Source organism: Haliotis asinina, chromosome 8 (genome assembly GCF_037392515.1).
Source record: "Haliotis asinina isolate JCU_RB_2024 chromosome 8, JCU_Hal_asi_v2, whole genome shotgun sequence".
Taxonomy (NCBI): domain Eukaryota; kingdom Metazoa; phylum Mollusca; class Gastropoda; order Lepetellida; family Haliotidae; genus Haliotis; species Haliotis asinina.
The window spans coordinates 10448773-10472632 of NC_090287.1; the positions used below are offsets into that span (position 1 = coordinate 10448773).

At 37.9% G+C, this 23860-nt stretch overlaps 2 protein-coding genes across 2 annotated transcripts; one reads left to right on the forward strand and one right to left on the reverse strand.

The window, feature by feature from the left end:
• Positions 1–570: 570 nt before the first annotated feature.
• On the reverse strand, positions 571–13381 carry LOC137294809 (dr1-associated corepressor-like). Its single transcript, XM_067825926.1, has 7 exons — positions 13283–13381; positions 13123–13195; positions 11522–11615; positions 10607–10744; positions 7965–8043; positions 6583–6770; positions 571–4443 (listed from the first exon to the last, which is right to left on the reverse strand). The coding sequence occupies exons 1-7, from the start codon at positions 13322–13324 to the stop codon at positions 4329–4331; spliced, it is 729 nt and encodes a 242-aa protein (XP_067682027.1). The 5' UTR covers positions 13325–13381; the 3' UTR covers positions 571–4328.
• A 235-nt stretch (positions 13382–13616) lies between these two features.
• On the forward strand, positions 13617–23282 carry LOC137293417 (uncharacterized). Its single transcript, XM_067823944.1, has 6 exons — positions 13617–13784; positions 19261–19385; positions 19946–20073; positions 21064–21135; positions 21811–21964; positions 23051–23282. Exons 1-6 carry the CDS (start codon positions 13731–13733, stop codon positions 23226–23228), a joined length of 711 nt encoding a protein of 236 aa, XP_067680045.1. The 5' UTR covers positions 13617–13730; the 3' UTR covers positions 23229–23282.
• The last annotated feature ends 578 nt before the right edge of the window (positions 23283–23860 follow it).

The following is a 23860-nucleotide window of genomic DNA, read 5'->3' on the forward strand; positions in this document are numbered from 1 at the left end:
TTATCAAGCTATAACCCACATACACTGGCTGTCAAAGCTCAAGTGCAAGCACTCATACAGAAAACTTGATTTAACCTCCAGACAATAGGTCTTAGGCACATGAAAATGATCTGATTCAAGTTGTGTCAGTTTGGTTAATGGCACAGTAGTCCACTTTGAACACTGTTACTATCACAAATGCCAACAGTTCACCCATATGACCGTGACCTGTATTTTACTGGCACACTGGTGATTGATATTATGAGCAACAATATAATAATACTGGGGAATGACAGTACCAACCAGGCCCGAGTTTTACCACCACGCCAGGCGCCAACCAAGCCATTTTCTTTCCAACAGGCCCAATAGGTTGCAAAGTTCCATATTTTGATAGTATTGAGGGCTTGGCCAAACTTTTTGCAGCAATCATGTGTAATCCTTGGCTTTTTAAAATAATGGTAGCTACGCTCTTGCTGTCCAGTTTGTAACTGCTGTCACTCTCCTGGAACCTATGAACACAGGTTAAGAGCTGGATCCTGGCCGCCAAGGGAGACAACTCTTTCTGTTTTTTCAGTAAAAACAAACACTTGATTGTAGCTGCAATAACATGAATGTATTTCTGTCTCAGACTGCTACCTGTACAATTATATACAGACACATCTGCATCTCCCTCTGTACACATCAACATTTTAACTACAATGATCAATGAATAAAATTCAAGTTCCTTTATACACATTAAATGATACAGTGAGTTGAGTTTTACTCATGTTCACATACTGATTGCCCTATCACGGGCAATGACTAAGAATGAAATGAATGGGAAATCAATGATAGTTGAACAGTTTCTGACTGCATATAACTTGAACCTTTTGCACACACATTTAAATCTGTTTTAACATAGTAATTTCCATCTTGCCACTACTCTTTAGCTTTGACTGCTTACTGTTTATAGTTGGACACAGCTGTATCCCAGCTATTTGACGTCTGTCTGCAAATAATACACTGAACTGGACAATCCACTGATTAGCATCACACATCATCCCAGTATACAACATGCATACTTGCCATATGAAAAGCATGGGGTGACTCATCTATACAAGCTCCCATGTTCCCTATCTTTGTACATTAGAATATATAGAAATAGAATCTATAGATACAGAAATGGCACAGATAAAAGCTGTGTATGTCACTCAACCTTACTCTCCACTTTTTTCTAGTTTGTTTGATCATTCTTACTCATGTGGTAATTGCAAATGGCTTTTTTAGCAACATTCCTGCAATATCACACTTGGGAGCACCGGAAGTGGGCTTCACGCATTAAACCCACGAGGGGAATTGAACCCAGGTCTTTCGCATGACGAGTGAATGTTTTAACCAATAGACTAGCCCACCACCCAAAAGGAAAAGGAAAAAGAAGCAAGTATATTTTACCTGTGATAAACCTGTACCCTGTTCCGGGCTGAAGTTTAAGTATGTCATTACAATCACCTTAGTGCCAAGATTTCTTTCTAGAACAGGGTTCTGATCTTGGTGCTTACACTCTTGTTCTTGTATCAAGTCAACAGAATTTGTACTGGGACAAATTATACCCCGCATAAATGTTAAGAGAATCACTGATCCCAATAATAGGATAAGTCGGCCTTAAGAGCACATGGAGTGAGTGAGGTTAGTTTTATGCTGTACTAAGCAATATTCCTGCCATATGGCGATGGTCTGTAAATAGTCTGGACCAGACAATCCACTGATCAACATCATGAGCATCGATTCACATGACTGGAACAGATGACATGCGTCAACCAAGCCTACAAGCCTGATCCTGTTAGTCGCCTCTTGTGACAAGCATGGGTTACTGAAGACATATTGTAACTAGTACCTTCATGGGTCAAGAGCCCACGGAAGTTGTCACTAATTACTTTCTGCAAAGACTGACACAATTTTAAACTGGTAATATCAATCACATCATAACAACATCTTAGTCAATAACAAAACTCCACAAATGTCTGCTAGACTGGAGGGAGAACAGCACATGTACGCTATAAACTGCAGCTCAAACCCTCTGTACATTTTAGTTACACATCCCAACCATCAACAAAACACTTTGCCAACAAATGGGCCAAACACCAAACTTTTCTCAGTCTTTGGAATTTGATGACAAATATTGGTTTGTCCAACAGGTATGGATATAAACACTCAACCAATGCTGAGGGGCATGTTTCATAATGCTTTCAAGGCTCCAGTTATTTCACCATCCTTTGATTTCTCTGCATAAGATGACCCACCTTTAGAAACATGCACAATCCTTGTAACAGCTTCTCGGGAGATACAGATGTATACAGAAATGTTTGAAACAGAGATCTGTATCCCCAGTCAAAAACTGTTAAGAACCTACACGAATCCAGGATTCAGACCCATGATTATGTTTCTGAAAGAAACTTTCACAAGTCCAGCATCCAATCAGACACAGCAGCTGAGTGGGTTAGATCTCTCATTTGATTGTAATGGTGCTTAAGTGCTTGACTCTCAGAGTGTAGGTTTGAATCCTTAAAGGGAGTCAAACTAAACAAAGTACTAGAATCTATACCTTGCTGAGAAAGTGTCACCCCTAACACAACATCTACAGCACACACAAATGTTTTTGGAATAGTGAATACTTAAAGAATCTGACCAGAGTGTCCTCTGACATGAGACAATAAAAGCTTAAAACTCAGAGACTAAGCAAAGGAGTTTTAAACATGTCAACATGTGCTGATGTGTTTATCATGGAAAGGCTTGAAGGTAAGATTTTTCTTCTTCTAATCTTTTCTGGTTAACATTACTGATATATGGTGGAAAATCTACAGATAACAAGCTCATGCGAGTGTGACTTTATGAGTGACTCACATTTTAGCCCACTTTCAGCAAATATTCTAAGCTACTCCACAGCCCCTAAGACATAATGGTAACACTGACATCACAAAGATCTGCAAAGCACTGTGTTGTTTTCAAGGATCTCAACTAAGTGAGTTGGCAATGGTAATGACTGGTTTTGTCTGTTATGTTTGTCAGACTTTGTCACTATGTTGCTAACAAGTTTGAAATATTTCTTTGTATTTTGTATAAAACAAGGAATTACTTCAAACAAACTTTTAAGCAACCAAGACAAAATTTTCTTTATAATTAGTGTTTCACTATTAATATTTTATTAAAAGGAAAACACATTTCACCTGTTGCTCTGATACCTTAGGCATTAGTAAGAGTGATGTGAAGAACTAAATCAGGATCCCACATAAAGATCAAATTTGCATGTCACAGAGAAAGTTGTCCACAACATTATCTCACTGAATGTAGATTTCACAGACAGACTAAAATCGGAGGAAGGCAAATGAATGAAAGGTAAAGCAACTAACATTCACTTGGGAAATGGTCACAACCAGTTTCAGCAAAACATAATGCTGTCTAGATATACTCATAGCTCCCAACTGTTTTCTAAACAGTGTAGTCTGACTGTTTTTGTGATTAAGTGAGTTGAGTCTAACACAAGTGTAATCATTTCTTCATTACAAATTTAAAAATGGTTTGACAAAAAACATGGGATGAAAGCCCAGAATGATATGAGTAACTATGGTGACAAATGAGGTGATGCCGATCTGTATGGGTATGATGACACACATCACAGATCATGTCAATCTAAAGACATAATGACTGTTGAACATTAACTGAAAAGATAAACAATGTGAAAACCTCAACAACTTCTTAACATTCTCACAGTACAGTGATCATTCAAGTCTGTTGAAGAATACAAGTTTGACTTTAGTATGTACACTCAACAATACACACATAACCAACATGTTGATAGTAAACAGCACAATTTGTGACCAAATTAGCACATTCGAAATCTCTATAACCAAAGCAAATGTACTACAGGCAGTTGAAATCTATCACTCAAAATTATTTCCAAATTTCAATTTTTTACTAAACAATATTTTCTACAAATTATTTTCATGTACTGGGTTGTTTTTTTCATCTTGGTTTCTTATTGAAAAAACAGCAACCAACTGACCTTAACAGGCTGATGGGCTACATTAAAGTTTACTAATCATACGCAGAACATTAACTGTTCAAAATAAGATAGGTGATAAACATAAACTGTTTACACGCACTGCCTGTCATAATATCATACTTCAGAAGTACAACATCTTCACTGAACACACAATAACAAGGAGATGTCCATACTAAAACCATGAATAACATGTGTAACATGGGGTTTAAAACATGGAGAGTTCAGCAGCCAGTTTTTAAAACAAGAGATCAGGATATTTCTCATTAGCTGCTGTCCTTAACTGTGGTTAATTAATGTCACTCGTGTGGAATCAAGTATCGTAGTCATCGTCCTCTACTATTTTCTGCTGCGGCAGCAACGATGACATGCCAGATACCGAGGGCATACAGGGGACCTGAGACATTGGGGGCATCGAATATGGGATGCTGAAACAACAAAAAGCACAAGATAATTAGCTCCCAACTGACTGGTCGACTGTGGACATATTATAGGTGTCTGGTAGCTCAGTCTAAGTAAGCTTATCCTCAGTACTTTTCGTTACAGTCCACTACTGAGTCTAACAAAACCTTATGGGAAGTCAGGTCAGGTAACCTTTGCGATTGACCAATCAGAACACAGCTTACCAAATCGCGAAAGTGGACGTTCGCACAAACCTTTTGAGCATTTTATCCTGAAAAGGTTTGTACCTGAACCATTCCGAATGCTATTCAGCGTACGCTCGCTCCTGTTTGATGCACACGGCGTACGTACAACTATGACAATAGTGAGTAAAAAGTCACTGAAAATGGTGTTTTGGGGAATATTCAAGGATGTCATCTTGCGGCAATATTAGCTAATGGTAACCATGTCAACAGAAACCCCAAAGTGTATATACTGCAGGTCAAATAATTGTGTCATATGCAGATTTTTGTTTGTGGAGAGGTCGGTGTCGGTGACCTGAATATTTTGAAAGTCCCTCTGATCCCTAAATAGTAGCCGTTGTCTGATTGGTTAGATCTACTTAACAGTCTCCCTCAAAGGTTACCTCAAGCGACCTTCTACAAGGTTTTGAGGTGAAGTGTAACGAAATACACAGAGACTAAGTTTACTTAGACTGCTAGTAGCTATACCCTGCACTTTTTCTATTATAAGATAAATATAGATAAATATTACAAGTATATCAGGTCATTTGCTTTACAATGTCAGTTAAATTTTACATCCCTGACATTTATAAAGCCATATGATGGAATCAGCTTTACACCTTTCTTACCCTTATCAGGATCTAAACCCTAACCTCATGTGACAAGCAAATGCTTTTACTCCTTTTACAGACGTCAGTTATGCCTTCAAGACATGAAATATCTGGTGAGCATTAAATCCACAACTTCACAGTCCAGCCAAGGACGCCCTCGACATCATGCAAAGGCCTTAACATAACATGGCCATGACAATGCATTGTCTGACAATGCAAAATAGTCAAGCTTGAACTTGAAACATTAGGAGAATAAGATGGTAAGAGTTAGTTCCCCCTCTGCTTCTAAACTGACTACCACAAGCAAGTAAAAAAACTCAAAGTTGTTGTGGAGAGACAACCTTTAAATATACATATTTTTCTCATTGATGTCTTGTGTCTAAACTAGGCAACTGTTAAAATATTATGGCCAAGAGGGGTTTGAATCTACCAGGAAACAGACTGAAAATTACTTGAAATATTACCACATTATAAACATGATATCTAATCCAAAATATTCAAGAGTTATTTCAAAAATAAAAACTTTTTGTGATATGATATAGATATGATAAAGATATAGAAACATCTATAGCTATAACCTCAGAAAACACACCAGGAGGTAAACTAAATTCAAGGTTGTTACATACTGTATAGCAATGTTTAAAGGGTTTCAGACCTCATAAATTGAGTAAACTGAATTCAAAGCATTTCAAGACCGTTTGATTTAAAAGCATATAATTGATATGTACAGGGCAGTACAACCTGTTTGAGATATGTGCCCTAGAGTGATGGACACATCTCCTGCGTGCCCTAGGGTGGGTTGTTTATCCTATGAGTCAACATGCCCTGCACAAAGCATTATTCCCATGCTTCTGAAGCCTAGAGGAAGGGAAGACAGAATTCAACTGCTGGCTTGTACTAGGGGTCATCACAAAGGAATTGTGGGCGGGTGCAGAACCTACACTGTTGAAAGGCATTTGTGGTGGGAGACTGCACATGTGGGAGGCTGTCAGGCTGGCATGTGAGCTTTTAGGGGGTTGTTCAGCTTATAGCTGGCCGAAGGGGAGGAGGTCATCACAGGTGGAAGGAAAGGGGGAAAACCCTGTTACCTGTTGGCATGTTACCTGTTGAAAGGCATCTGTGGCAGGATATGGGAGGAAGGTATGGTGCTGTGATGAGAGAGGTGGGGTGGGAGGGAAGAGAGAGAAAGTCCAGCTGGGATTGGGGGAGCACCTACCTGTTAAAAGGCATCTGTGGTGGGAGTGCACATATGGGAAAAATGTATGGTGCTGTGATGAGAGAGGTGGGGTGGGAGCGAGAGAGAGAGTCCAGCTGGGATTGGGGGAGCACCTACCTGTTGAAAGGCATCTGTGGTGGGAGTGACTGCACATGTGGGGGGATGTGTGGTGCTGGGATGTGAGCTGTAGGGGGTGAGTTCAGCTGCTGGCTGGTTGATGGGGAGGTCATCACAGGGGTTGGGGGTGCTGATGTCCCGTTGTTTTCCTCCTCATCAGTTTCTGTTTCCTCATCATCCTCATTTGCCTGTAATTTAAGGAGATTCAACATTATGATGATCTCATAAACCTAAAAGTAAAAAATAAGCTTTTGAGGCAAACAGATATCAAACTTTCACAAACACATTTCAGTGGAAAACGTGCAGCATTGAACAATGTTCAAAGGACAACATTACATTAATAAATAACAAATGTTTAGTTTTGAAAAATGAAACCACAGCTGAAAATAGTATGTCATTGATTTAAATGTGCAGATGACATTAAAGTGTAATCTAGAATGATGGTACTATTTTTTACGGACATATGACCTCTGTATCTGCGAAGGTGTCATTTTGACATAGATTCTATTGACACGGATTCTATTGACACAGATTCTATTGACACAGATTCTATTGACACAGATTCTAAACAATAAAGAAGTATATCAATAAAAACAATTATCATCATTCTCCATCACCCCAAGTTCTAAAAAGCATATCATGGAATGTAAGGTGTAACCTGTCCCCAAACTAACACTGATCCCATCATATGGGCATGCTTCTTAGTATCTAAATCCAACATGAGATAAATGTGAATAATTTTGTACTGAGGATTTTGAAACTTTTCCAGATGTGACCTGTTGAAGAATCTTGCCTTGATGGTAAAGCTGAATAAAAAAAATTAAATGTTTCTCGGGCACATTTTTTTCAAAAGTGACGAGGGCAGTAGGACTGTATATTTTTGATACAAAAAAGTGACGAGGGAGGAACACATTTCTATTTTTTCTCTTGGAAAAACAGCTTGGGAAGTTTAGTACGTGGTTATCAGCTGTAGGTTCAGTCACATTGGTTCTTATAGACACTCATTCTTATGTGGACAAATGGATAATCATGGCCAAGTCAAAATTATTTTTTAAAAAATGACAATAAAAAATTGTTACGCACACAAATATAAGTGGCGTGCCGATGAACGAGAAACATTTCACTTTTTAATTTAGCCTAATATATTGAAAGGCAGTAAGATATCACATTTCTATGACATCAGAATTCATTGATTTTATCAAGGTCACATACTAAAGACGACGAAAACCACATCATGTACATTAAGTTCATCACATTCATGTAGTGTTAGTGCCAAGCTCATAGCCATGGTAACTGGGTACCTCAATAATCAGTTGGATAAACAACTCCAAAATCATTATCATGTCTGTATCAACTGACAATAACGATATTGATCAACTCACATTAGGTTCTGAACTTTCCGATGATGACTTCCTCCCTGTCCTCTTCCTTGCACTATTACCATCTCTGGGCTTCCGGGGCCTGCAAATATGCAAAGTAATACCTGTTACAGCTAAAATGGATAGAATTGTCATTAAAACGACCACATGTTATCAGAAATAACTTGATAACGCCCCCAAAATGTTTGACGACAGGGCATTATCAAGCCAGTTGTTAGGTGACGTCATAAGTAGCTCAGCTGTTGAAGTTCAATCACCTACGGCTCGTCTGAACTTGGGTTCATTATTGACTATATATCTGGCTCACATTCGTCACATGTGCCTGTGTCATTATGCACTTTCCTGCCTGTGCCAGCCATAACAATTGTACCATAAATGACAATGTACAGCAATGAAAATATCGACTTGAAGTCTAATGCTGCTGATCACTGAAAACAATGGTGACTGGTAGTATGAGCAAAGGTCAAAGTCGAATGTCGTCACTTGCAATATTGTCGTCATCTGTGCTGTTCTATGACGTGTCTATGTTTGTAAAATGTGTGTCAGTGACCTCCGTCGTTTTGTTGGCAGTAAATGCTTCTAAACCGATGCCGCTGTTTTTATTCTTATTTTATAAAAAGTTCTATTCATTTTAGCTATAATAACGGTAACGCTATTTTTCAGGACATTATCATTTGCAGAAGCCCGAGGTCTTTCATTAACTGACATTCTAACATTCTGGGTAATGCAGAAGGCTGCAGTGATGGCGAGCCTCCATACTCTGCGGAAAGTTCTTGGTGGGTTTGACTACGCAGTGTTTCCTGGGAGAAGTCCCATTTGCTGTCTGGGCTGAGTGTAGAGGGTGTGAGGACCCTGAGCTGATTGCCAGGATCATCCGAACCCTCCCTGCTGCATACTATCTTTACTATGTAAAATAATCATAAGGGGCTTATAAAGCGCCTCGTTTCCATCACAGATGCTCAATGGTGCTGCATACACTGCTAAAAACAGTGTGAAAAAAGGTTCTATTAAAAAGCCATCTTGAAGAAGTAGGGTTTTAACAAGTTCTTGAAAAGTAACTGGGACTCTGAGGGTGACTGAAGTGATGATTGTTCCATAGAGCTGGTGCTGGTACAGAAAAAGCTCTATCAATATTGACTGATAAAGGTTGTAGTGATTGGGTGTGTCATTCATAGCTTATCCATTGACCTAACTTATCTAAGAGCTCCGGTGGGTACATGCATATATACAAGCTGGTGAAGGCAGTGACAAGACTGGTTACTCTAGAGGCAGTTAGATGTCACTGTCAGAAGCATAATTTTGAAGAAGATCCTGTACTTTATTGGAAGCCAGTGAAGTGATTTCACGGTCATGGGGATGGGTTTGAGAGATCACATGAGCTACTGCGTTTTGAATGTTCTGCAGTCTACACAGTGTTGAAGATGATATGGTGGCGGGAAAAACCAGAATTGGGTACACATGGTACCAATGTGGTGAATCGATGTCACATTGAAAGAATCCATAAACACACATAAGTCAACAATGTTTTCCATCTGATACTTGTGTTGTCAATCACTAGATTGTCCACAATCTATTATTTACAGACTGCTGTCTGATAGCTAAAACAATGCTGAGTGCCAGGTTAATCAACAACTGTGACATGCACCCAACAACCATAGTATGTATCAACTGATGATTACGCATCATGATATTGGTTTTGTTGTTTAATGTTGGACTCACCATATGATATTCCACCAAAAGGTAGAGTTAACCCATAACTGAATTATCTTATGACTGTTGTGGCTGTGTTGTTGTGTTGGAAATCTCTGGTTTCTTACGAATGAGCAATCATCGAGCGTCATTTCTCAGATGCACATAAGCATTCACAACATTGCTCTCTGATGATTTTTTCATTCACTTAGAAACAGTGCAAATTGCATGTATAAACTTTGTGTAGAAATGGACAATGAGGCAACTTGCTACTTAAAAATGACATATATCATGAACATAAACTTCCCAGTGTCTCCAAGAAATATTCAGTCATGACTTTTCAGAAAGTAAATTGAGTTTTTTAAGAAATAAGATACATTTTCAGGCCCTAACAAGTCTGTGTTTGTTAATCGTTTGTGTTCATTTATGAGAAAATGTGATAGACAGCTTGGTTGTTTGGCCACTGTGACCAATCTTTGAGTATTTCAATTAATCGGAACACCACTATTTTGTTGTCATCACATGATGAGAGCATACATTCACTGAGTCATTGATCTTGACCACCTCAATCTCAATTAAAACCATGAACACAAACATCTTGAGACTTTGTGTTCAGTGTGGGTGGATATAGTAAACAGCTTCTACACCTGACTACAACTGTCGTACAATTATCTTGTCAAAATAATAACATGAAACCAAAGTCATATCACACACCTAGCCATGTTTTGTTGGTTCTTGAATGTGGAAATGCGAAAGAAAAAATGTGAAATTGCAAATATTAATTGTTTTGTCAAACTGTTTATGGATCTTCTGTAAAAGTTTATAAATAAATGCTTTGGGAGGACTTCTTGGCTTCAGCATAATAACTAAAACAGTGAATCCTGATTCTGTTGGCTGGTATTTAAGTTCATTAACATTACACTGTTTACATCTATAAAAAAAACTGAGCTACTAACCCGCGTGGTCCTCTGGGTTTTTTAGGTTCAGCTGCCCCTGAGTTTTCTCCACCATCATCTTCAGTCTGGTGGTCTGGAATGCTGGACACGAGGTCTCGTAGGAAGTCAAACTTCCTCTCAGCCTGAATTGTCTGTTTTCTACAGTCAAACAAATCAAATGAGGTGAAATTCTGATCACTTTAAAATAGCAATGACCCTGTCTGACATGTTTTGAAGCACCTGTCACCTGGGACATGTGGAAATCAGAATTTACATTGATTATGAGAACAGTGACTTTTGTTGCATTATCATACCAGTGCTTGAGAACTGCAGCGGAAACAATGACATTTTGAAATAATCAATAAAAACAATTAAAGCTATTATGACCCTTGTGGTTTCAGTTGGAAAAAGTCATATCCGTGGAAGGTCCGGGATAGAACAGGCCTTCAGCAACCCATGCTCACCCTAATGGCGACTATGCTTGTCGTAAGAGGTGACTAGCGGGATAGGGTGGTCAGGCTTGCTGACTTGATTGACACGTCATTGGTTTCCAATTGCACACATCTATGCTCATGCTGTTCATCACTGGATTATCTGGTCCAGACTCGATTATTTACAGACCGCTGCCAAATAGCTGGAATATTGATGAGTGGGGTGTAAAACTAAACTCACTCACTCACTGAAGATGTCAAATAGTCAGTCACATACACTTTTTGGTTGTAAGGAAGTGGGTGAGTTTTTGTTTTATGCCGCATTTAACAATATTCCAGCAACATGAGAAATGGGCTTTACATATTGTACCCATGTGGGGAATTGAATCCGGGTCATTGGCATGAAAAGCAAACACTTTATCCACCAGTCTACCACACTGCACCTCAACATTTGGCAGGCAGTTGGTGACATTCATAAAATCATTATCAAGATGATCATACTTACATGTGAGATGTCGTCAGTGTTTTAGCATTTTTCGCTGTCGTAGTTTCATTGGTCTTAAGAATGAGAGATTCAATGAAGAGCTCTAAAGCTCTAGCTAAGAGGAAGGTTAAGGAAAATGAAAAAAGAAAGTATCAACAAACAAAATGATAACTTGATAAATTGTAGCAAAAGTCCCAACCCAATCAATATCATTCATGTAATTTGACCACACACACTATGCATTCAAAGCAAAAACAGAATGACAATTTCATTCAGGCTCATTACATCCTACTATGACAAAGATGATTCCACTTTCTGACATGCACATAAAATGATGAAGAAACAACATTAATTCCTTCATTGAACACTGAGCAAACCTAATAGAAATAATGGTAAGTCTGAATCATGACATACATAAATCTTCATTCATAGCTGAGACATAGAAGAAACACAAAACAGTCATTGACACTAATGACCTTTGTTGACATAACAATCCAATGGTTAGCATGGATGAATTCATTATAGAAACTTGTGAGTCCTGAGGCTCTGAATACTGAAAAGAAAGTAGCAGATGGTGTAGGTGTTAACTGTCCCATACTAAACTGAACAATGCATCTTAATTAGGAAGACAATTATTGATAATTTGCATAATCCATTACACAGTAAGAAACACTCCCTAATAAACTTCACATTACAGAAACTGATATCCATAGGTTTTTCTCTTATTTTTGCATTTTCCACTTGAGAAAATCATAAAACAGATATCTCAAGGACAGTCCATGTAAATTGTCCGATGAGTTGTTAAGGTCTACATCTGTCAAACAAGTACCTATTGAGTTGTTAGAGTATTAGACATTACACTGAATGAGTGTAGATGATAACAAAAAAAGTACTTTCACACAAAGAGATAAAGTGATTAACATGAGTACATGATGTCAGCATTATCTTTGAATCGAGTCTGATCAATTGATATCTACATCATTTGATTCAAATGAATTGCATCAGTCCTCATCTGCACAAGAATAATCATGCTGGCCGTGAAAAAATTAAATTTCGATCTGAGAAATGTTTATGTCGGATGAAAAACTATAAACATGATGATATACATTATCTGTACTGAATGTTTAAGGTTTCTTAAGACATTTTTATGGATATTACATCAGTTTTCATGTTTACTGAACAATAATCCAACTGTGAATATAGCTCCATTACACAATTGTGACACATAAGAAAATGGACTGAGATGGTGCAGTAATGCCTTAGTTTTCTACTAAGTATGATGGTTTGTTTACACATTATCAACGATAATATGACATACATTCACTTGTGATAAGGAGAAATAAATGTTTGCCCGTCAATGTTTAAAGGTATTTAAGTGTTCATAACTATTTGGACGATTTACATGGCTACCTATCACATGTTAATGTTGTTATTATAAATAGGTTCTACATAGACAATCCTCAATTTTGATTCGAAGGTGACTATGAGTTGTCTCATAGGTAAGGTATTATGTACCTGCTCAGGAATAGCTGTAACATTCCATAATAACATGAAGAACTTAAAGTTAACGACAATATGTATCCACCATAGATGACTGAGATGGGGGTTTTCACGAAGGATACAAATTATAACCGGAACAGCCGCAGCCACTTTTCCAACTTCATCATCCGTTTGCATTATCTTCTTTATTCTTGCCTGGAAACGTGAAATATGAGTTTTGAGGAGCCTTCGATTACCTTTACAGCAACATAATACATACATACGTTGATAGAGTTTCCTTACCGGGGGAAATCTTGAATTATACTTCTTCTTTTTGCTCGGCATAGCTGTCCTTTGTAGAGAAAACAGGGGGCACTTCTCAACCGGAAGTCCAGACGAGAAAAACTCAAAAGAAGGAGTGAGATATTGATCTTAAAACGAAATATAATTCGCTTAAAGATTTTGGAAGATTACTCCACACGATACTGTTAATCCTTTGATTGAGAAACATATATGTGCATTAATATGTAGTGATGATATTAGTTTCATGAATATCTGTTATCAATTCGTTTTTCTCTGTGTCTTTTTCGTATATTATTTATTTCCTTGAATAACCTGCTTACTGCGCATGCGAGGTAAAATTGAAGGAAGTGGTCTGGGCGCGACGTATAAAACATGTTGACATGGATTGTTTGTGTAGGGTTCTGTGATTTAATATTTTCGAAAAGCCAAAGCTGACTGACCATTCGCAATGTCAGGTGGAATTCTTGAAAGACTGTCTGATCTGCAGTCTCAAACTGAACGAGTATGTGAACTTTGTTGATACTTTGTCAAGTGAGACTGAAAAAGGTGAAGGAAATAGGAGCATGTTATAGGACTGATGTAATTGTCGATTTCGTGAATTAGGTTTACGTGTTATTTAACTGCTAGTGTGTAATTATAATTAATTAACACGATTCTTGGTTTATGGGCAGAGGCATATCAATACTGTCATTACTGGGTAAGATTGATGTCTCCCAGTCTGTGCCGTCATGATAGTTCAGCTAGCTGAACTACCGTCATGATTACGTGGTACCTACGTTTCCGTGGTATTTTCTAATGTGCCACTCACCAAATTGCGCCATCTATCGATTTTTGCATTCATCGGTAGGTCATCACGATTGTGAGCGAAAAATGTACAGACTTTAAAGGGGCACTGATGTGCAGCCAATGATGTTTCTCGCCAACAGTCTAATTACGAAATCAAACTGCAAATTGGTCAGCGCCCGCTCCTTCGACCGTGACGGACAAAGGAACTGGGCTCCTGTCCATATTAGCAGAATTTCTTCACCCAAAAGAGTCAGGAGGCCGGATGCCCATCATATGCCATTATTTAAAAATATCCATGGTATTCCTTGTCTGATCGTAACAAAATATCCCAGCAGTGTAGTTTGTTTCGGATGCTTGGATGGTATAGTTACTCAATTTGATCCTATTTCTGTGTTTTTAACCTCGATATTTAATCATGTTACATGAAAATATGATGTCTACAGGCACGTAGCAAGCCATTTGTTTTCCTCCGGAAGATTGCAAAGCTTTATATTTAAGTAATTTTGAGTGTTGGTTCAGTTGTGATAGCAAATATCATACGTAAAAATTTGGTAGCTATGGTAGCTACAATGGTTTATTATTTATGATAATAAAAAACACACAGTTGATTTATTTGAATTTGTAAACAATAAACGATTACTTTGCCTTCGGTAGAGAAATCTGAAACTTTTCTAACGTAAAAAAACCCCTTATTTCACCTATTTACCCAAGTACACAGCAAATGCCTGTATGTATTCCTTATGTAACGAAATTCCGTTGGTATCCTCAAAACACTTTCGGCCCATAAGTGTTTTCAGGCTGCATGCGACACAGAGATTACATCTTCCTTGCTGTAACTCGTTTGATGGTGTAAACCTACACGTGTTATTTGTCATCATTCTCTGGATGGTCAATTAATGAATTCATAACAGGTATAATTAGTAGTAACACCACTTCAATTACTCAACAAAGGTTCCCATTTGGCATTTCTCCTGTCTGGAGTAAATACTCAACATTATAAATTAAGGTCTGTAATGGCAAATGTATTGTATGTTATGTAATATGTGCATGTAAGTGATGCAAGAGGGTTTATCAACTGAGTTACAAAAACACACATCGATCAAAGGATTAACCGATAACACACTGATTAATTAATTACATTTATCTTCTGGCCGATTTGTCAAAAGGCAGTGTGTGTAGATGACTACACCCTGTCGTAAAGTGTGAGTGCAAAAACAACATCCTCCCTTCAAAGAATTAACCACCCTTCCGTTGATTGATTGATTGCTCATTATTGGTTAACTAAATTACTTAGAATAGCGGACATCATACAATTAGTTGCCAGGTGTGCTATCTTGGGAGACCAATGAGATGTTTATCTGGTTTTCACCAACGAAAGACGTCAAACGATGTGTTACTTTTTCGCAAATGAGACAGTTGTAAGACACGCGACACAGAGCAGGATTATTTACCAGCTGCAGATGAATGGAATACAATTTCTTTTACGTGGATATTGATGGATACATTCCTGAACAAGGTAGTAGCCTGACATTGTTGCTATAAAATTAGTCTATTTTACATTCATTATTTGCATTTTGTTTTAATCTATTTGTTGTAGCATTCAGCAGAATCTGTATGACAGAAAACACACACTAGATCGTGCATGTGTGTGAAATAGGATCCACATTGACAATCTATACGATGTATAAATGTTGCTGTTATGTTAGAAATTTACTATAAGTATAAGCAGATCGCGTGTTCTTTTATTAATTTTCAGAATCATATAAATATGACAATAAACTAATTAGGGTTATGAGACAAAATATAGAGACGTACATTGGCTTCGTTATTTTTCCGTCCTAATTGTTTTTTACCATTTCTACCACTGGCAGATGATTAACCTTCAAAGTGTTTCATTTGTTTTCATAATACATTTGTAATGAAGTAAAAATGACTTCACCTAAGTTGATCTGTCTATAATTAAACTATCAATTGCGCTTACGGACTGCGCAGCAGAGGTCACGAACCAGTCACGAATTCTGGGATATCATCCGGGTACTCACGGGAGAAAAACAATAACAAAAGTTTACACCAGTCCACGGAAATTGCTCCGCATCAGTGCCCCTTTAATCAATTTGCGTACGTACAGTCATCTACTAATAAAAACTAATGTATATTTATGTCTAGCAGTAATGCCACTTTTCATGTGATCTTTACAAACATTTTGTATAAACTTACACAGCTTCAGAGTTTTCCAAATGTCACTCGTCTGCTAGCTGATGTAATCAGGATAAATAATCACATGACCCAAGGAGAAATCCCTGCTTTATTTTTTCAAATTATTGAAGCCTGATAGGGTCATCTCTTACATTGTTTTTGATGTTCCATCTCATATTCTGTTGATCAACTCTACATATTATGTGAACTGGAAATTTATGCTGAAGAAATGTGACTATTCTGTTAATTCTATAATCATTGACTGCATTACAATTTATTAACTTCATTCTTATAGTGAACCTACTTTTACACTTTTGGAATGGCTATTCATAATGTGTGAGATTATGACATGTCTGTGCACCCATAAGTTGATCTGTAGGAAATACCACGGAAACATGACATCACCAGAGTTTGTGCACAATGACCACCTGACATCTGATATGGCCAAGGATGAACTTCAGAATGAAAGTGTTTTATTGACATTAAATGATACAAAGGTATGTTGTCGAATTCAAGGTATGTTTATGTGATCGTATTCATAGTTGTGAATTTCTTAATACTACGGTAACCCATGATGCAAGGGTACGTGAACACAGTGATATAAATCCTATGACCAACACCACTCCTAGCTTTGTTATCAGTTGATATTTTATGCTTTGCACAATGACAGGACAAATGTGCATACCAGTACCATTTCTCAGGGAGTCCTTGGCCTGCAAATCTCTCAATGGGGTGTAAAGACAACGTTAGCACCAGTGTATGAAATAGCGTCTGCCCTTTGCTTGCTAGTTACATGGTGGGCTTACAACTTTAATTTATAGCTGGCCCTGTGGGCGAATACATTTTCCAAGGGTATATATTTGACCATGCCATTGAGTACGGGAAATATATTTCGAAAATAATGTACAATTGTGGTAACTAGATGATGTCTGTTTAGTTCATAATCAATCAAACTGTAACTTCCACAGATCAGCCTATCCATTTATGTAACGCTAAATGTGATTGGTCTAGAGAATGCTTGCAGCCAATGAATGATGTTCATTTCTGATGGCAGTGACACTAAATGAATTAACAGTGACCACCAAGTCTTTTATTTTAAATTTGCTTTTGCGCATGTTTAAGTTTACCTCATTACAAGTACTTCATTAATTACTTTCTTTTAACACCATATCTCAATTTCCGATATTTAATTCAGGGCTGATTACATGTTAACAGGGCTGGCAAAATTTTTTATTTATCAGCCCTGTGGGCTTCCTGTTTGTATGAGTTCATACACTGGTTAACACTTAATAACACTGTGTACCAGTAATTGCCAACATTAGGCTGTAGTTCTTGCGTTGACAGCTTGATTTTAACTCTTGTTGCCAGTCACTTTTGTAATGTGTAAATGTATGCAATACTACCGAACTACAAGTCAGGCTGTTTGTGCAAACACTACACCCACATGCTGAAGATAACTGGTCGCTAGTCGGTAGGATTTTAACTCCTCTATCTGAATGTTCCAAGAATTGAAATACCATTTCGAGTTATTGATTACCATGATTACTATACCATTTCTAGCTATGGTATAACAGTTATTTCACTATACCATTCCAGGTATTCATTATCAGTCAAAGACATAATGTAAGACAGTTCACCATCTCTTGTATGTGAAACAGTTGTGTTCCATGGTATTAAATTCAGTCACCTAGGAACCAACTCAGTTGGGTGTGAACACAGCAAGAGTGATTAAAGCATGCTGTAGAATCCTACATTGTGGTCATTGCCATTTGCCGGTCAGGGATTGCATAGTTACATCACTCGATGGAAAGAAATTATGAAGGATGAATGTTGTATTCAACATGCCATCAAGTTTATTATCTAATTCTGTCTAACAGTAGTATGATTACTCAATCTACCTTTTGTCAAACAAGCTATAGAAAATCATCCTACAACTAAACACGAGCTAGTTCTGTAGGTTTAAGTGAGAGATGCATGCATTGATTGTAGACCATGATTGCCTCTCTTGGCTCTCCAGGCTGTACTCTGGGCTCAGCATTACATCTGTGAAATCTTACTTACCTGTTCATCTCACTGATTTTCATGTATTGTACTCGTAAAAATTACCTAATGGTTGTTACTTGCTTGTTATAGCGTGTAGAGCGACTCAATGAAATTCAGAATTTGAATCCAAACTGAAGTCACTATGGACTTATTTGACATTTTGTGCTATTCAAATTTGTAGTTAATATTAAATTCAGCTCCGTTTCTTCTACATATGATGACAGTTCATGATGTGGATATTTTTATCTTGGATCTTTGACAATATATGTCTTTTTGGGCACCTATTAGCTCTGCATGCTATATTTTACATTATACCTGTATCACCATTTCCAGCTAAAGTATGTTTTTCATTGATCTTATTCAATCAAGACCCGTGAAGGTCCTGGGGTAGAATAGGCCTTCAGCAACCCATGCTTGCCTTAAAAAGCGACTGTGCTTGTGGTAAGAGGCGACTAATGGGATCGGGTGGTCAGGCTCGCTGACTTGGTTGACACATGTCATCGGTTCCCAATTGCACAGATCGATGCTCATGTTGTTGATCACTGGATTGTCTGGTCCAGACTCGATTACTTACAGACCGCTGCCATATAGCTGGAATATTGCTGAGTGCAGCGTAAAACTAAACTCATTCACTCACTCACTCACTCACTCATTCAATCAAAAGACTTCATAATCAAAAGGCTCACTCATACAGGGCCTCAGTTTTTAAATTAGATCGATGCCGAACTTTCATTCTCAAGAGTTTTTATGATTGGCTGTACATTGCAAGGTTACAAGCTGGAGACATTGTATACTGAGTTGTTGATGAATGAGATGATGTAATGCTGCTCCTGAAATGAAACTGGTGATGATTGGTCTATATGTATATCATTGTAGAGTGGCTATAAGACACACTAGATGATGCTGATCCTCAAACACTGGAACATTTACATATGAGACATATTTTCTCCCAGGATTATGAAGATCTATCTGTCATTCAGCTGAAAAAAAAGAAGTTGATGAAAAGGAAATCTGACTTGGAAGATGAAGTTGCAGAGCAAGAGGTGAAACCCATCTCAGATTTAAATGGCCAGAAAATGTAAGAATTGTTTTTCTTTGTCACTGTCATTGAATACTACATATTCCCAAAAAAGGTCTTCTTGCTTCTAGGCTTCAGGGAAGTGTCTAAGGTGCATCCAAACAGAAGGATAACTAAGTGAGACTTTTGGGACCTGCTCTACATGTGATGTTAGTCTTATGACTATCATAAACCAATGTCAATATGAGAGTTATGGACATCACAGGTTGCTGTATTTAACAGGGCCTTTCTCATTGGTTTGATGTTTTGTAGTGTTAAATTATTACATTTACTGATTTCTTCGAGAGCTCCAAAATAATAATAACATTTCCAGCACAGTTGGTTATATTGCCTTGTACATTGCTGAATTGACAGTAGATGATTGGATGATGTATATGTCACTCAAAAGTTAATGTATCACAAGGTCAGTCTTATAGTATACTGTCCACACAACGTTTCTTTCTCAAATACGTAAGTTGCTATGAAGTGCTCATTTAAAATCTCTACTTCAGTCACATGTTGGTTGAGTCTTTAGTTTATATTCTTGATGACAGCCTTCAGCATCACTCACCTTGCTTCAGATATAATCGTGTTTTACCACTGGTGAGGGAGATTCACAAACTTGAGGTGAAGAAACAACAGCTTCTTCACGAGCTTCACCTGCTCCAAGTGAGAGAAGATGTCCACAATGTCTTCACCATACTGACAGGTATGATTTAGAAGTACATTTTAAATTTTAGATCAAGTGAGAGATATGCACACATTGTATTCAACATGCTAGAGGTAACATTTGTACCATAAAAAATAGAAACCAGAATGCATGTCTGCATGTTTAATATTCATTTCCTTTGGAAAACTGTATTTTCTGTAAAATTGTGTAACATCACATACAGATATGGACTGCAATGTCATCTTGAGATCCAGGGAAAAAATATTCCAAAATTTCTCACCAGTGAGTGGACAATAATTAGTGGTTCTGTCTGTTCTTCTGTGGCCCAAAATAACTTTCATACCATGAAATTTACTTAACTATCAATACCAAATTCACTCTCCGCCAGGACCTCTGCAAACTTATTATTTAGTGGTCGTGATACGTTTTTATTAGCCAGGGACCACAGGGCGAGTCTATATTTTGCACACTTTAGATCTGTGTTGAGTTGTAATGTTTTTGCTATCAATAAGAACAGTGTCCACGGCACAAAACAACCTGAGCACTACGATGAGCATAAAACCCATTTTCTAAGAATTAGTTACTAAGACCAGTGATAATCACTGTGCTAAGATCAGTGTGTGCAAGTAGGCCTTGAGTACTAACCAGCATGTTTTAAATGCACACTCTTCTACAGAGTTGGGTGAATATGTCTGCTATTAGAATAATGATAATTTTATGGATATACAACGTCTATATTCATTATTCTCTGAAGAAGTTGGATATCCATAAAATTATCATCATTCTTCATCACCTCAACTTCTCAAATGTCCAGCAAAGAAAAAATGTCTACCATACACAAAGATTTTGACTGTAATGTCGACTTTTTTTAAAGATTACCCACAGACTGGTCTGTATGTTGGCTTACGGCTGGCAGTTGTTGTGACATGCTTCGTGGCACATGCTTAAGTAGAGTTAGGTTAGAAGTGCTTCATTTCACTTATGTCTTTGCGATTATTTCATGAAACTCATGTTTTCTTGTTCTACAAGCCCCAGTCACCGATAGACGGGGAGCTCTGTACCCTTGGTATAAACGGTTGGAGAAGTTAGCAGATGGTGATGGTAAGAACAGATCCCTGTTATTACTTGAGGGTCCTGGTTGAAATAGCATTTGTTTCTTCCCTGTGTCCAGTAATGAAATAGTAAAACATGTTGCTTTGTTTGGTTCAGAGTCTCCAGGTTAGAAATGGTCTTCCGTGACCCGTACTTTATACATGCTTTTCCCTAAAAATTGTCATCACCACCATGGCCATAAAGTATGAATGCCTCTAATCAATAATTTTTATTAAGTCCTTTTGAGCAGGAAAGGCAACTCTGCTTGTTGTAAGAGGCAACTATTCAGATTGGGTGGTCAGACTTGCTGACTTGGTTGACACATGGCATTGGTTCCCATTTGCACAGATTGATGCTCATGCTGTTGATCACTGGAGTGTCCACACTCGATTATTTACAAACGGCTGCCATATAGCTGGAATATTGCTGAGATTGTGTTAAACTAATCTCACTCATTCACTCACTTTTGATCAGGATAGTCATAAAATGGTTATACAAAGATGACAGTAATTGTACATTGGGATGTATCCTTATGTTAGTCTAGTTTCCATTCATCTGAAATGACCATACATGTTCTTTAACTTTTGTGTAGCATGAGAGGGTTCATGGTTTCAAGTTGGACAGTTTGCTTGTGTAGATTCTCTATGGCATCCACATCAACAAGCTGTATATTTCATGTGGCAGATGCTGGAGGTGATGAGTGCTGCTGTCAACACGTGAGATACACACCCCGGGTTGAAGCTGATCAGCTGGTAGAGCAGCTCAGCTTTACAGTGCTCTGTAGTGGCTTGACTGTACAGGTGACCTTATCAGCAAGGGCCAAGCTGCCTCATCACAGGTACTTACCACTGCCAGCTGTTGTCATTGAATCCTGCACTCAGTAATAGTCCAGCTATGTCAGCATGGCATGTATATAATCAAGTGTGGATCAGTGAAGGAGTGATTAACATTATGCACAATGTTTGATGTCATCATCCATGTCATTGAATCACAAGAATTGCCAGTTTTTGCCACTATTGGGTCACATGTTTAAGCTCACTGTAAACTGTGGGACCTTAAGGCATGGCCTGTTCATTGTAAGGGGTGTACTGTCATCAAATATCTTCCCATGACTTTTCAGAGCTAAGTCTTGCTCCTTCATGAGGTGAATGCTGAGTCAATGCATATAGTGAATATATAGATTAAACAGGTTTACATAATGCTTTTTGATCATATTATCTTTGTACATTCTCTTTCCTTGCATTGTGCAAACATGTTTAATCTATGTATTCACTCTATGCACTGACTCAGCATTCACCTGACAAAGGAGCAAGAATTATCTATGAAACGTTGTGTGGAGAGTAAGAAGGAAGTTGTTATCCATAAAACCTGTCTTGTATTCATATTTGTCCAACTTCTAAAGGCCTTTCAAACACTTCCCCAGAATCATTGCACAGCTAAAGCTCAACCATACATCTTCTGTGTATGTTTCTGTCTGGTTATCGCAGTGTTTTGATTTTTAATGTTGATCTTTGCATTTTACTTCGCACCCATGTTCTCTCAAATCCATTCTTGTCATTAATTTTAAGTCAGAGTTGTGCATAAGTGAGTCAAAATATGCCCAAGTCTGGAAGTAATATTTCTTAATGATATATCAATCATGTGAGATAATGACATGTAGATTTGATCATTTTCTAGACCAAGCCTCATGAAGTGTAATAAAATCCCCATCCTTGCTTGTATGTGGAGTCTGCATTTGGCTGCATGAAATTTGTTTGTTGTTTAACACTGCAGTATTCCAGCAATATGGTGACTGGGCTGCATGAAAGAACTGAGAGGTGCATGGTAGGATGTGGAACACTAAAAAGAATTTGTCAAGTTTGAGTAATCATCCCAAATTATTTTGTTAGCAGTGCTAGAGTAATTGATGGCTTGTCTTCCCCAGTGTTGCCAGTGGGTGTGATCCGAAGGTCAGTGTCCTCAGTAGTCTGCACTTAGAGGAACTCTCAGACACAGTGACATCTCTCCTGGAGGAGGACCACCCAGTGGATGGACTGTTAAGTTTCATAAAAGAATCACTTAGAAAAGATGTCCTGCCATATATCACAAGAGATGGACTGTAACCCCATGACAAGAGAATGCTGAATATTGATGAAAACATGTGATGTTAATATTTTCCTAAGTTTTGTCTGTTTGCTTGCTGACATACGTCCATTTGACCTGTCCACACCTGTGCAGATTTCTATGAGGGTCAGTATGTTATGCTAGACAGCAGTGAAATGGGAGTGAGTGAATGTTGTTTGATGGCAGTAGTATTCTTGTTGTTTTAAAGGTGGTTGTGGGCCTGACATGCTGTTGGATAACTGCGTGAGCAAAGATCCTAATTGTCAAGGCGTGGATACCCGTGCTTACATGAGACAGATTCACATGGTAACCACATTTCCTGCACATAACAATGTCTAGCACAAAATATACAACAGGTAAATCATCACATCTAGTGATATTTAATTGAAAATTTCACATGCTTACCTACCAACAAAAGTTGTTAATGTTAATTCAAGCTCATGTTAATTCACATGAATCAGATTTTTGTTTGGTTTCCTCCAAGAGAATGTGCATAATATACACCCTGCTGGTCCCCAACTCAGTACAAAAATATTGTGAACATATTCCATAGTGATGCCAATATAATACTCTGAGTAGCAGAAAATTCAACATGCATACAGGTGATGCAGTGAACAGAAACAAAAAACAG

Excerpts from the sequence above, each read along its gene's own strand:
- LOC137294809 (XM_067825926.1), bottom strand. The coding sequence starts at position 13,324 with ATGCCGAGCAAAAAGAAGAAGTATAATTCAAGATTTCCCCCG. Across the intron at positions 11,616-13,122 it reads GGCTGTTCCGGTTATAATTT|CTAGAGCTTTAGAGCTCTTC; the intron begins GTATCCTTCGTG and ends CCTTCCTCTTAG. Across the intron at positions 10,745-11,521 it reads ACACTGACGACATCTCACAT|AAAACAGACAATTCAGGCTG; the intron begins GTAAGTATGATC and ends GTTTGACTGTAG.
- LOC137293417 (XM_067823944.1), top strand. The coding sequence starts at position 13,731 with ATGTCAGGTGGAATTCTTGAAAGACTGTCTGATCTGCAGTCTCAAACT. Across the intron at positions 20,074-21,063 it reads TGTCTTCACCATACTGACAG|CCCCAGTCACCGATAGACGG; the intron begins GTATGATTTAGA and ends TTGTTCTACAAG. Across the intron at positions 21,965-23,050 it reads GCCAAGCTGCCTCATCACAG|TGTTGCCAGTGGGTGTGATC; the intron begins GTACTTACCACT and ends TGTCTTCCCCAG.